General features: G+C 40.9%; 1 protein-coding gene across 1 annotated transcript in view; it reads right to left on the reverse strand.

Annotated features, from left to right (window-relative positions):
• The window catches only part of MTREX (Mtr4 exosome RNA helicase), a 119,354-nt gene that overhangs the window by 69,543 nt on the left and 35,385 nt on the right, over positions 1 to 14,426 (reverse strand). The window contains exons 9-15 of the mRNA XM_089688082.1: positions 13,750 to 13,848; positions 13,563 to 13,665; positions 10,355 to 10,486; positions 9,828 to 9,907; positions 7,581 to 7,691; positions 5,151 to 5,252; positions 4,942 to 5,067 (exon numbers count right to left, since the gene is read on the reverse strand). Of these exons, the coding sequence (XP_089544208.1) occupies positions 4,942 to 5,067; positions 5,151 to 5,252; positions 7,581 to 7,691; positions 9,828 to 9,907; positions 10,355 to 10,486; positions 13,563 to 13,665; positions 13,750 to 13,848 (753 nt within the window). The remainder of the gene's footprint in view (positions 1 to 4,941; positions 5,068 to 5,150; positions 5,253 to 7,580; positions 7,692 to 9,827; positions 9,908 to 10,354; positions 10,487 to 13,562; positions 13,666 to 13,749; positions 13,849 to 14,426) is intronic.

The following is a 14,426-nucleotide window of genomic DNA, read 5'->3' on the forward strand; positions in this document are numbered from 1 at the left end:
ATATATGACCAAAATAAAGCTCATCGGTCTCAAAAAAAAGCTAAAAAATTTAATATGGGTACAGTGTTACATGACCGCGCAATTGTCATTCAAAGTGTGATAGCACTGAAAGCTGAAAATTGGCCTGGACAGGAAGGGGGTGAAAGTGTCAGGACTTGAAGTGGTTAAAATGTCAGGAAATTACTTCACCTAACTCTGTACACTGCAGCATGTTGCAACATACGGTGCTGCAGAAAAATGCAGTGCACACCACCAGACGTGTGTGAACAGGGCATATAGAAAACTTTTTTCTATGGGCCCTTGTGTTAAGTCTGCATTGATCTATTCAGGGTAATGGACATGGTATGAACAAGCCCTTAAAGTGAACATATTCTGACAGAAATGTGTGGGCTGCCATTTCTGAACTTTCCTTGTGAAACTCACTTATTAATCATGTTTTCCAAGATGTGAGTCAGCACAAGTATAGAGATAAGGAACTTAGACACTTGCCAGAAACTCCTGTCGTACTTTTGTACTGGGAATATTGGGGCTCGTTCAACCTACACCATGTTCACACCGCTTCAGCTTGCGGACAACTGTTGGTTTTTAGTTACGAGTCACATTTCAGTGCAATCACACTGTTTTTTTCATTTTTAAACTTTATTTGGAATTCATGTCTTTTGACAGCAGTGTGCTGTACGTGGACTTGCAGTGCTTGTCAGTGGGCTGTAATAAAATTCTACAAGTCTGCATTTTTCCACAGCTCACCAAATCGCACCACCCGTCTGTGTATAGTGTGAAATGGGCACATAGAATACATTAGTTTTCTATGTGTCCTAACAGTGACTGGTATTTATCCAGTGCGGAAAAATGCCATTTGTGAACGAGCCCTTGAAGGGAGAAACTGCCAGAAGTTAGCACATTTCTCTCAATAAATGTAAGTTATAGCAAACCTTGGCTTTCCCTATTCAAATCCTAAAAGGAATAGGTTTGCTTTAATTAATTTCCCATCAGTGTCAGTGGGAGGAATGGTGCCCCATCACTGGTGTCTTTTGAGGAATGGTGCCCCATCATTGGTATTAGCAAGAGGAATGGTTCCCAAATGTTAATATTAGTGGGAGGAAAAGTGCCCCATCGTTGGTATTAGTGGAAGGAATAGTGCCCCAAGGGCCAAATAAAGATTAGCAAAGGGCAGCAGTTTGGAGATCACTGTTAATGGGGTAAAACGTGGAAATGTACAGTTGTGTTCAAAATAATAGTGTGTTGAAAAAAAAGTGAATAAAGCTCAAAATCCTTCTAATAGCTTTTATTTCCATACACACAAATGCATTGGGAACACTACACATTCTATTCCAAATCAAAACATGAAGAAAAATATATCAAATTTGTGTTCCTCTAAAAAATTGAAAAGGGAATATTAGACTGTTCAAAAAATAGCAGTGTTTGTATTCTTCTTTACAAACTCAAACATTCACTATATAAACTGAAAAATGTTTGAAGATTTTGCTTTCCTATGAATCACTTAATGAATATTTAGTTGTATAAGCGCTGTTTTTGAGAACCGCTGTACATCTGTGTTGCATGGAGTCAACCAACTTCTGCCACCTGTGAACAGGTATTCCAGCCCAGGATGATCGGACTACATTCCACAGTTCTCCTCTATTTCTTGGTTTTGCCTCAGAAACTGCATTTTTGATGTCACCCCACAAGTTTTCTATTGAATTAAGATCTGGGGATTGGGCTGGCCACTCCATAACGTCAATCTTGTTGGTCTGGAACCAAGATGTTGCCCGTTTACTGGTGTGTTTGGGGTCGTTGTCTTGTTGGAAGGCCCATTTCAAGGGCATTTCCTCTTCAGCATAAGGCAGCATGACCTCTTCAAGTATTCCGATGTATTCAAACGGATCCATGATCCCTGGTATGCGATAAACGGGCCCAACACCGTAGTATGAGAAACATCCCCATATCATGATGCTTGCGCAACCATGCTTCACTGTCTTCACAGTGTACTGTGGCTTGAATTCAGTGTTTGGGGGTCGGCTGACAAATTGTCTCCGGCCACTGGACCCAAAAAGAACAACCTTACTTTCATCAGTCCACAAAATGTTGCGCCATTTCTCTTTAGGCCAGTCAGTGTGCTCTCTGGCAAATTGTAACCTCTCCGGCACATGTCTTTTTTTTTCAACAGTGGGACTTTGCGGTGGGTTCTTGCAGATAGCTTGGCTTCACACGGGCGTCTTCTAATTGTAACAGTACTCACAGGTAGCTTTAGACCTTCTTTGATCTTCCTGGAGCTGATTGTTGGCTGAGTCCTTGCCATTTTGGCTATTCTTCTATGCATTAGAATGGTAGTTTTTCGCTTTCTTCCACGTCTTTCAGGTTTTGGTTGCCATTTTAAAGCATTTGCAATCATTTTAGCTGAGCAGCCTATCATTTTCTGCACTTCTTTATATGTTTTCCCCTCTCCAATCAACTTTTTAATCAAGGTACGCTGTTCTTCTGAACAATGTCTGGAACAACCCATTTTCCTCAGAATTTCAGAAAGAAATGCACTGTAACCAGCATGTACAACATTTGCTGCCTTCCTTCCTTAAATAAGGGCAAGAATTGCCACCTGTTTTTCAAAGAATGAATGACCTCACTAATAGAACTCCACACTGCTATTATTTTGAACATGCCCCTTTCAATTAGTGATTCAATTACACAGAATCAGCAGCATGCATGTCATGACTGTTGGGTCTGTTGGATCTCTATTACTCTACTACACCTGCTAGTAAATTATTTGCCATGTAGAAATATAATTTCTACCAAAAACCGTGATTGATCAGGTTAGTGATGTCTGACTGCTATTATTTTGAACACAGCTGTACATGTATTGCACAAAGGTACTGAATATGTTTTTTATTATTTTGCCCTGACATACACTTTAATGTAACCAAGGTTCTTGAAATTAACTTATTACAATAACTGACTGCCTGTCTTCCAGCTATAAGTAAAACATCATCTGGTATTAACAAAAGCACTTTAGCAAAAGGTACTGACCTAACCAGTCGTCCGTCATCCTAACAACCGTATTAAAGTGTTACTAAACCCAAGACCCTGCATTCGCTATATCTGGTCTCCCACAGTACACACAATATTTTCTCATCAGCAGTATATAGCAGTCTTGTGACTTCCATCAGTGTCCAGCTGAGCACTTATTAAAGCTTGTAGGAGTTTTCATTCTGCTCTCACTGCCCTATGAGATTGCATAACCCCTGACCCTCTGTCTGGACAGTGCTGATTGGCCCTGTGCTGATCACATGTTCCCTCCCAAGAAAAAGGAAAAACTCTTGCAGTACACACCAAACTGAGCATGTGCAGAGTGTCCGCCAAGCTGTGTCCTATCAGGAGATGTAATGTGCAATGTGGAAGAAAGGGAGGATCAGAGAAGACAGGATCAAACATCTTCTACACAATTCAGAGATTAACCCCTTAGGTTCCACAGTGTGTGTAACAAGCATGCTTTGCTGCATATACAGACTGATTTTACTGTTGTGGGTTTAGGAACACTTTAAGCAGAGAAATGCCAGAGAGTTGCTACTCTGCATAATGTCCGTTCTACCAAAGCCAGAAAACTAAAAACAGTTGAAAAACCTATTTAGAGATTACAGCATCTCTTTCATTGTAGTCACAGTACAACATTTAGACACATTTTTTTTAACTGTCTTCAGCAATGGCTAAAACACTGACTGTGTTGATGGGGAAACTGAATGATTTTCTTGGTGGAAGGAAAGAAACTAGGGTCATCTATGGGCTGCTTAACTTGCAACAGGTTGTAATGAACAGTATGTTCTGCAGTTAGCTATAGAGGTTGATAATTGTTGCTCATCTTATATTCCAGGTCTGACGATTCCGCTTACCAAGCATATCCAGCACATTATTCAGCCAAGTCTGCTTTGTGGTATTAATTTTAAAGGTTCCATGCAGTTTGCAGGATGATTACTACAAGTGTGAAAAATCATAAAGTTCACAGGGTGAAGTGAAAGATTACTGTAGGATTAGGAGGCAAGAAGGGATTATGGGAGCGAGGCTCGCACATGTGGATATACTAAACCCCAGAGTTCGATACGGTGACTCATATAAACCTGTTGGCAGAGTTCACAATCCCGCCTAGTGGTTATGCCAACAAAAATGTTGTCACAGATTGAGAAAATAATGAGAATAGTACTTTAATAAAATAAGTCTTCAGACAGAAAATCACATCACCTACAGCGGGTGGAGCAAAAACCAATGCAGGAGAGACTAAGCACTTACTATTCGGTTCGTCAGTTATTCAAAGTAACAGATATATTGTCACTTATTTTTATCTGAACACTCTATGGTGCTCCTTTTTTACAGCCTAATTTTACCTTTTGCAAAATAAAAATGCATCCACATTTAAAAAAAAAAAAAAAAAAAAAAAAAAAAAGCCCTCATACTTGCCTCCAAGACTGAGTTTGGCAATCAATCTCTGAGTTCTAGGTCTGCTCTGAGTGACCGTCCGTCACCGTTCTCTGGTCCTCCAGTCCTCCAGACTGGGGAGGCGGTGGGAGCGACTGGTTCAGGCCATCTCTGCTGCACACTGAAGGGTGCGGTACACCTGTGAGGCCTCTGTCGGATCCTGAAAATATTGTTCGGATCCTTCCAGTCTGCTTTGGCTCTGCCCGTCAGCTTATAGCAGGCAATAGCCCACCTATCACCTAAGCCTGAGTCACAGGAGAATGAAAGTGTACTCCTGTGACACAAAAGCATACAAAAGGTGTGGTCAAGAGCAGGCTTTATTGTGTTGAATGCTACGCTGAAGCAGCTGAGATAGGAATTTATTAATTTTGAATGAAGCCACTTTATTACAATAATCTCACTCATAATCTGTCTTCTGTTAAGCATTTCCTTGCCGTATGACAGAATACATGTCCCCCAATGAATACTGTAACCGCTTACCTTTAAAAGTTGTTTGCCAACTGTTGGGCTCATTTTTTCATCAACCATAAGAATTACAATTCCCCTTTCATCCATGCCACGTCTTCCTGCACGGCCAGACATCTGGATGTACTCGCCCGAGGAGATCTGCATAAAAGCAAACAGTGGTTGATACCCCTCAAGAAGGTAAGCTTCAAAACAACATTTTATTTCCAAGCCTTCCAACTCACCCAACGAAAATCTTTCCCATCAAATTTCTGTGCATTGGTGAACAGCACAGTCCTGGCTGGCATGTTTATACCCATGGCAAAGGTTTCTGTTGCGAACAAAGCCTGTTGAGACATCAGAATTTAAGAAGCAAAAGTACCTTAACAAACGAAAGACGAGATGTTAAAGTGGTTCTAAAGGCTCATGGTTTACCTTCATGCATTCTATGCATGAAGATAAAAAACCTTCTCTGTGCAGTTTTCCCCCCAGCTCCCCCCGAATACTCCCCTAAGCCCCCTCTCGATCCAGCGATGTGCACTTGAGTCTCGGCTATCCCAGGACTCCCTCTTCTCAATGGCTGAGACAGAAGCAGAAGCAGAAACACAGCCAGTTAGCCAATGAGAAGGGGGGGGGGGCGAGGTGAAGCTGCTGCTGTGAATGGAAACCGAGCAGTGGGTGCCCCATAGCAAGCTGCTTGCTGTGGGAGTACCCTACAGGAGGGAGGGGCCAGGAGAGCCTGCAGGGGACCTGAGAAAAGAAGAATCAGGGCTGTTCTGTGCAAAACCACTACACACAGCAGGATAAGTATAGAAATGTTTGCTAATTTAAAAAAAAAAAACCAAGCCTTTAGAATCCCTGTATGGTAAAGCAAGAGTCACTTTCATTGTAGCCCCACTAGTATATACTCACATTCTCTTCAGTCCCCCACCAGGAAAGAAAAATACCAGGCTATGGTCCTTTCATGTGACAGAATTTGCAATTGGCGGATCAGGTACCCAGAGCTGTCACATGGGGGTGAGAAAAGAGTTACTGCTGAAAAAAAACAGCAGGGGGACAAAAGGAAGGAAAGTATGTGCAGGTGGAGGGCATTAAAGTGACTTCAGTGATCTCCAGTACAAAAACAATGATGTGTGAAAGTGTGACTAACTGTATAAAATGAAGATATGGTTATCACTGGCTAAGCATCTTCAAGCTTTTTTCAAATATCTCAGGAAAAATCTACAAAGTAATACAATATAAAAGTTCAAATTGTGATGTTTTCTGCAGTTTAGATACTGAGAATACAGGCTACTCAGAATGGTTTTCTTGCCAATGAGTGGTAAGCAGCCTTTAATTTACTATTTGGTAATTGCTTCACTACTTAAGAAATTCAGAACTTAAGAATAAAAGCTGCAAAGAGTTCACTTTTAAAAACAAGTCTGCAATGGCAGGCAGTTGACTTATTTCTATCCTCACAAATTCCCTTTATGCAAACAGCCGCCAAAAGGGCAGCCATAAGTCTATAGCAGCTGGATTGCCAGATACCTCTCACTTGTGCTCATATATATGGTCTAAACTGGCCCCAATCATCCAATGATTATCTGATGACTAGAGTCCATATTCAAACAATTATTTTGTTTGCTTACTGGATACAGTGAGGGAAGAGTTAGAACATCTAATGGGTTTCTATTCTTACTGGAACCACAGAAAGTCTGCAGAATCCTACTGACAATATAAAATTCTGAGAGTTTCCATCTCTTCCCCAATCAGCTACAAAGTGACCACTAAGGCTCCTTTCTCACTATTGGTATTGTTTACCGACCCTTGAAAAGAAATTTTGGGTGGATTGATTTTCAGAAGACCGTGCAAGGGGATTACCAGGCGATCAGGAGGTGATACAGCCACCTTCTAAATATATGCACATGACAACATAGCACTACAGGATAAGAGATCACAATATACTGTAAAAGGTGACCATTCTGATTGTCAGCTCCCATCTACAACTGGTAAGTTGCACCAATGCTGCCTTCTTCAGACCGGGGAATCTTGAACAATAAACAGAAAGGGGGCGCAAAGGCCTAGTGCATTACCAAATAAAACCAATGAGTGCACATGAATAGAACTGGCTAAACCAGCAGTACAAAACACAACCCAAGTGACAGGGTGTTCCTATTAGAGATGAAGATCACATGACTCTGACATAACTCAGACTTACCAGTTTATGCGTTTCAAAGGATGAACCCTCTTCCTCAGAGCAAAAAGAGTTAGTCTCTTGAAGCTCTGAAGAAGAGGGTTTGCCCCTTGAAACATGTTAGCTGGCAAGTCTGAGTGATGTCAGTGGTCATGTGAACAGCTCTAATAGGACCACCCTGCCACTTGGTTTGTGTTTTTACCATAGTTTTAGCCTTTGGACACCCCCTGATGTCATTTACTCTGCATGCAGTGTTAACATTGCTATGCAGCACAGCAATACATACTGCTCCAAATGGCACCCTGTCCACTTGTAGGTGGGTGATCAGTAAAAACCATCAACATTCTGCTCTGGCTGCCCGTGTGAAAGAAGCCTAAGGCAGTCTGCAGAAATCTCCCCATGGCAATACTGACAGATGTTCTATCCTTCATACTATAAAAAGTGGTGTGGAGATCTGCTTTAATTACATCACGATACACAATTTATTCTGCCTCTTCCTTACCTTTAGCAGACCTTCAGAGAAAAGAATCTCTATGGTCTCTTTCAGTATGGGCAGCAATCCTCCATGATGGATCCCAATACCTCGCTTCAGAAGAGGGAGGACATGCTCCACCTAGAAATCCAACACAGGGTTTGAGATGAAAGCTCCCTCACTGAATGGCTGCTGTACAGAAAAATGTTTCCAAGCATACATAAAAATACATTTGGAAAGTTAGTTTATTTTAGAGAAAGAACGTTCATCATGAATACGCAGGTTTGTTTGGCTCATAAAGTAAAGAAATCACCATTGTATCATTGAAAATATTGTGATTAATGCTAGATGTGGAAGCCACCATTGTAAGAGTTGCATCAATGGCAGCCCAAAGAACATCAGGCCTCAAAGTTGAATCCAGAGGGGAGGAAAAAAAAAAAAAAAGAAAAAGGTTTCTCTCTTGCAGGGGGCCCTTCACTACTGCTAAGGATAACTGCTTGTTTTGCCTCAGGGATGATGATGAATAAGGTGTTGTGATTGCCTTATTCCTTGCTTCCACAGGCTCTCTCCTATTCATACAACCAATACTCTGAAGCCCCCTCCTTTGCTGCCCAACCAGTTACAACTCTGACATACCCTGTACAAAGCAGAACCAGCAGTCCTACATTGTACTGGAGGTTTCTGAAGGCCCACCCACAGTCCAGAGTACAGTGGAGGAGAGTGATGGAGGCAAATCGGTGGAAGAGGAACACTGGTTGGTTGCTACTGGTTTATACACTTCACTTCAGTCTGTTAAACAGTTACTAGTTCTCTGGACTAGCTGATAGTTAAACTGCTGTACTCATAGATTCAGTGTCATGCTCCTTTATATTTTTGTTTCTTTACTAAATGCTTTGACTGAACAAGATGTGTGAAACACTGCAAGATGACGCAACTCTATTTTATCAAGTATTATTAAATTAAAGGGCGACTGCACTTTAGAAACAAAACAAAAATGGTACCCCGTTTTGAACTCACGGAACCAAAATGAGACTCAACATGCCGATATCTGACCTGTGCCGCTGCTAGAGCCTACCCAGAGCTCAATAGTATTTAGAAAGTTCTGGCAGTCCTCCAATGTGACATGTACATGTTAACCATAGCCATAGAGCACAATGGCTGCTCCAGGTGAATGAGCCAAGTTTAAAACAGACTACTGTATAGTCCATGGCCAGAACTGGGCAATGAATGTCAAATCGGAGCACTGCCAGAACTCTGCAGGCTGTAAACACTGGTCAGACCTGGAGAGGCTGTGGCACATAAGGGGTTAATGATCTACATTGCAACCCTAATATAGATGTCACACGAAATTGAATGATTTGTTTGTTTTTTTTTTTTTGTTTTTTTTTTTTAAAGCTCTCATGCAATACATGCTACCACAGAAAAATTCTGACTTTTCATCATCTTTTTATTATTTTAAATAAAAAAAAAAAAAAAAACACATGCTATACTCACCTGCTCTGTGCAATGGCCCTGAACCTGTTCTTCTTCGGTCCTCTGCCATCAATCTTGGCTTCTCCGCTTGCTATAGGGGTACACAGTGCATGCTTGCTCCCGCGCTGTGTATGGAGCCATAGACACCCAGTGAAGTTTAACCCCGTCCCCCCCACTCCCTCCTAATTGCATTTGAGCCATTGGCTCTTTATGCAAGCAAAATCGCTGTGTAAAAGAGGAAGACAGGGGAGAAGAGATACAGTCATGCACAGCACTGGATTTCTTCTCCCGTTTCCCTTCACACAGGGAAGGGGAGAGGACAGCAAGCTATAAAACATCTTAATGCAGAGAATGCATTAAGGGAAAAACATTTTGGCTTTAGAAACACTTTAAAAACTTGCAGGCTACCCACTTCCTTTTTATAAATGCATTCCTCTAGCAAATACTGTGGCCCATTAACGAATGTCTATGTGTGAAGAGAGAAAAATATTAATTTATATACTTGAAGGAGACATATTTGGATATATAGTGACTGACAGTGGGTGCGGGGAGAGGATTCCCTGCCTGTTGTCACAATGGGGGATCAGGTCAGGATGGCAGCAGGTGATATATTAATATGTTACACCCTAAATATGGTTTAACATGTAACATGTTACTAAAGGCGAATTTATCCTTTGCAAAAAAAAAAAAAAAATGCACAGACAAAAACACAAACAAAAAAACAAGACACCATTTCATGCAAAGCAACTTTTCCTATGAATGGGATCTGTTAGGACTACTTCTGTGGATGATCTCAGGGCATACCTGTGGAAGCTTCTTATCTTCATCTGATAGACAATCTATGGCATTATTAAACACTTCTTCCACCATCTTTTTCTCTTCATCTATGTCAAGAGACAGAAATGGTCACAGTGTCAACAATGTATGTTTTTTACAGAAAGAAAGAAACAGATTAAAGAATATATTACAACATCCTAAAAACCTATCCAGGACCCATTACTCAAGGTATGAGCAGGCAGACTGCCTATCAATATAGAGACCTCATACAGTATATTGACCTATGTAAACCAATATACTGACATATAGTGAAATAATTAGAATGATGGTATTTATATCAGGCATCACACAGAAATCACTTTATAGGCCAAGGCTGAGAAGATGACACTATGCTTGATTCATCAGTTATGAGGGTTACAGTGATAAGTGATGATTATTCACTCCTACAACATGTAAGCAGCGTAACCTTGCCATTCTAAACCAGGTTGGTATGGTGACGGTATGGACATCTATCATTAGAAGGCATAAGACATACAACATAGTCCACTAAATACCAGAGTTGAAATCCAGCTTGGACATTTGCAGAGCATAGGCCTCGCACTCCTTCTTGCTGAAACTGAAGATAATAACTGGCTGGAAGTTGCGCTCCATAATCATTTTGACAATCTTGAACACATTAGAGGGTCCTGGAAGGAGAATGACATCAGGTATTAGTGATGAGAGATATCACATTTCATTATTACCCCAGGAGCAATACAGGAGGTCGGAACACATGGATCAGATTATACCTCTCCTGTGAAGGCGATATAAGACTGCGTCCAAAGAGAAAAATGTAACCAAATCAAACAAAAACCACTTCTAATAAACGTGAATACAGCACCATTACGTTTTCTTTATAATCCAGTTCTCAGAACGCATTAACTGCTCACAGATAGCATGACCATGCATCAGCTATGGGATTTAATATTTAAAGTGATTGTAAATACAATTTTTTTTTTTAATTAACCAACGGGTATACACAGCCCCAAACCTCGTCTTCAACGGCTGCTCCGCCAGTGCTCCTGGCTCCTCATCTCTGACAAGTGTCCCCATAGGACAGCAACTTCCTACTAGGGCACTTAAGCGGGCTCTCCTAAGGTCTACTACCTGCGTCTATAGACACATAGGAGGACTCTGCCCCCCACTCCCTTGTGACCAGCTTTGATTAACGGCATCGATCACCATTGGCCTCCTCAGCAAAAGCCTGTGAGACCAGGATGTGGGGGGGGGAGAGAAGAGCTGCAGACGGGCACAGCACTGGATTGAATGAGGGCTCAAGTAAGTAAATGGGGAGGTAAGGGGGTGATACTGATACCTGAACATTTTTCATCTTACTGCAAGGAATGCATCAAGATAAAAAATGGTTAGGCTTTATTCCCAGTTTAAAAAAAACTTCAACCTGGAGTTGTCCCTGAAGTAATACCTTTCCACCATTAGACATTCTCAGTCTTCCAGGCTGAACGTGAAAGACAACCAGCATTGTTCAACCCACTTTCTTTGAACCTAGGCTGTCGTGGACAACTCCCTGGCACAGACAAAAAATTACTGCACAGAACAACACTTATGTTATATAAGTGATCTTCAGTGCAGCAGAAAGGACTAACAACAGTTATCAAGGGAAGTGAAGGAGAAGAACTGGTGAGGTCATCGGACTGGCCATCAGACCCTTAAAAAAAAAAAAAAAAAAAACTTTTTTTTTTTCCTATTTCTTACATAAACTTCAGTTTTAAATTATTTTGGCTTGAAGCATCTGTAGTCTAGTTTGGGATGGAATGGTAATAGGTTAGAATACCGGTAAGGTTTTCCTGCTATCTGGGACTCTGTTAGAAGGATTTCCCCTCACTTCATGACACTTTTCTTTGTTTTACAAAGACAAGTCGTGAGGGATAACAGGGAACCAGACAAAAAAAACAAAAAAAAAAAAAACTGGGTTCTAGCTTCCCCTACTTAACTTTGTCATCAAAACAGGACGTGAGAAAATCCCCCTAACCCTAGGTTCACACCTGTTTTCCACAGAGTTTTGCAGAAATGCACTACAGTCCATTTAACATGATTTATTATGGGACATGTTCAAATCTCTGCGTTTTCACTCGGTGCGTTTTTTAGAAAGGATCAGGGACTTTAAACTCAAAAAGCTGAGTTTTTGGTTCTATAGACCTCAATGGAAATGCTGCAGAAAAACATGTAGTGCATTTTTGCTGCGTTTTAAAACTGCCTAGCAATAAAAAAAAAAAAAAAAAAAAAAAAAAAAAAAAAAAAAAGCAGCAAAAAAAAAGCAAAAAAAAAGCAAAAATGCATCCAAAACACAGGTCCTAAAATCGCAAAATGCAATGCAGAAACAGCTCAGACGCAAACTGCATAGATGTTAACCTAGCCTAAGAGTCCTAGATAGCACTTGACAAAAATTCTAAACCTTCCCCACTTCATCCACAGCCAGAAAAAGAAAAAAAACTAGCTATAGATATACATTAATTCACATAATACTCTGTAGCATTGTCTTGGAACAAGCAAAATAAAAAATGAATGTAATAAGGTTTCTCAGTTCAAACACACTTGCTTTATCTACATCATTGAAAGAGCAACTCCAGACATTCTCTCCTTTACTTCTGGAGAGGGGTTAGAGTAGGGGTGGGCAAACTTTTTGACTTGAGGGCCGCAATGGGTTCATATATTGGACCCGGGGGCCGGACTAAGAGTAGATGAATGATGTGTATGTGTCATCCATAGTAAGTATAGTAATATTCCCCCATAGTAAGCATAGTAATTAATCCCCCATAGTAAGCATAGTAATTCATCCCCCATATAGTAATTCATCCCCCATAGTAATTCATCCTCCATATAGTAATTCATCCCCCATATAGTAATTCAGCCCCCATATAGTAATTCATCCCCCATATTAAGTCCCCAAGTCCCCCCTGTGTCAATTCACTTACCTTTGCTCCGCGCGTTCCTCTCGCCGTGTTCCCGCGCCGTTCCGGTGTAGCATGAAAATCTGTCTCCTATGAGGATCTGTCCCCCTCGACGTATCTGCGCATGTGCCAGTTTCAGGCATTAGCAGCCGATCGGCGATCTCCGTCACATGCGCAGATACGTCGAGGGGGACAGATCCTCATAGGGGACAGATTTTCATGCTACACCGGTCTTCAGGGCGGACTGTGAGAGGAGCCTAGCTCCGCGGGCCGGATTAAAAGGTCCGCCGGGCCGTATACGGCCCGCAGGCCGTAGTTTGCCCATTGCTGGGTTAGAGTGTCAGATTTTATTTGAAATGCATGGCACCATAAGGTTTGGTAGGAATGGAAAATCTCTATTGTGAAGAGAGATTTTTTTTTTTTTTGTAAAAGTAGTAGGGGGAGGGGCTGGACTGCTGCCTGTGTCCTCGTAATGACCTTCTAATGACCTTCTAATGACCCTCGTAATTTCCTGTCCTGATGTCGCATGGACAGGTATAAAAAAAAAAAAAAAAAAACCATAACAGCTCACGAACACACAACTCCATCCAAATTGCAAAAAAAATGCACGTTGTTTTAGCTGGAGATGGAAAAAAGACAGTTGAATAGCAAGTGACTGAACCAGAGATATATATATATATATATATATCCATCCATAAGACCTTTAGGAAAAGCACAGGACTCAAGCCCAGCCTCTAAACTGTACCAGACAGGCTCATACACCAACACAGATAGAATTGGATTGCTTTGTACAAACTCCAGTGGCAGACAGTACCTTTTGTGCCTCCTTTACGTCCTCTTTGGTCTCCCTTGGAGGCTTCTCCAGCATCCCTAATTACCTGCATTGCTGTATTGAAGTTGTCTTCTCGAAAATCGCCCTGAAAGCAAATTTTAAAAAAATAAAGTTAGTTTGATTCAATTTCACCATACATGTATGGACTATATTCTAATTTTTTACTTACATTCTCATCCACGACAAGATGGAGGCCATCGCCCCCTGCAGGAAATATGTAATGTTGAAGGGGAGTCGGGCGATAGTCTGTGTAGATAACATGACAAGGCTAAAAAAAAGAAAAAGAAAAAAAAAAAGATACAAAGTTTCAGAACAAATACAAAAAGTTTATTTAATATTGAAATAGACAAAATGTATTATTTTGAGAAAAATATATGACTAAAGGTCAGATTCACAAGCAAATATGTGCTAAAAATGCTCCTTTCAATCATTGTGACAATAGAAGCTCTTAAGCATGCAGTTATTATACATCTATTCATAGCTGGCCATACATGGGCAGAATTTCATTCGAAAATGTTTTCTTTTCTAATAGTGAATGGTGTCAAAAGGGATTATGTATTGAAACATAGCAACAAAAATAAACACATTTTTATTAAAATTAAATGTTTCCATATTGGAGGAATCAGTTTGATTGGGAAATTGCAATAACTGCAAAATAGAATGTCAAACAAATAAAAGTCAGTATTGATTACTATTATACAGTATTTATATAGCACCAAAAGGTTTGCTCAGCGTTGTATTGTAGTGGGGGACAGTACATGAGACAATACAGTAGCAAAACAATACACAAGGGGTTCGAGGGCCCTGCTCTTTGGAGCTTACAATCTAGGAGGGAGGGGATAGTGG

This window comes from Staurois parvus, unplaced genomic scaffold (assembly GCF_062004578.1).
Source record: "Staurois parvus isolate SC_StPar_1 unplaced genomic scaffold, SC_StPar_1.0 ptg000445l, whole genome shotgun sequence".
Taxonomy (NCBI): Eukaryota; Metazoa; Chordata; class Amphibia; order Anura; family Ranidae; genus Staurois; species Staurois parvus.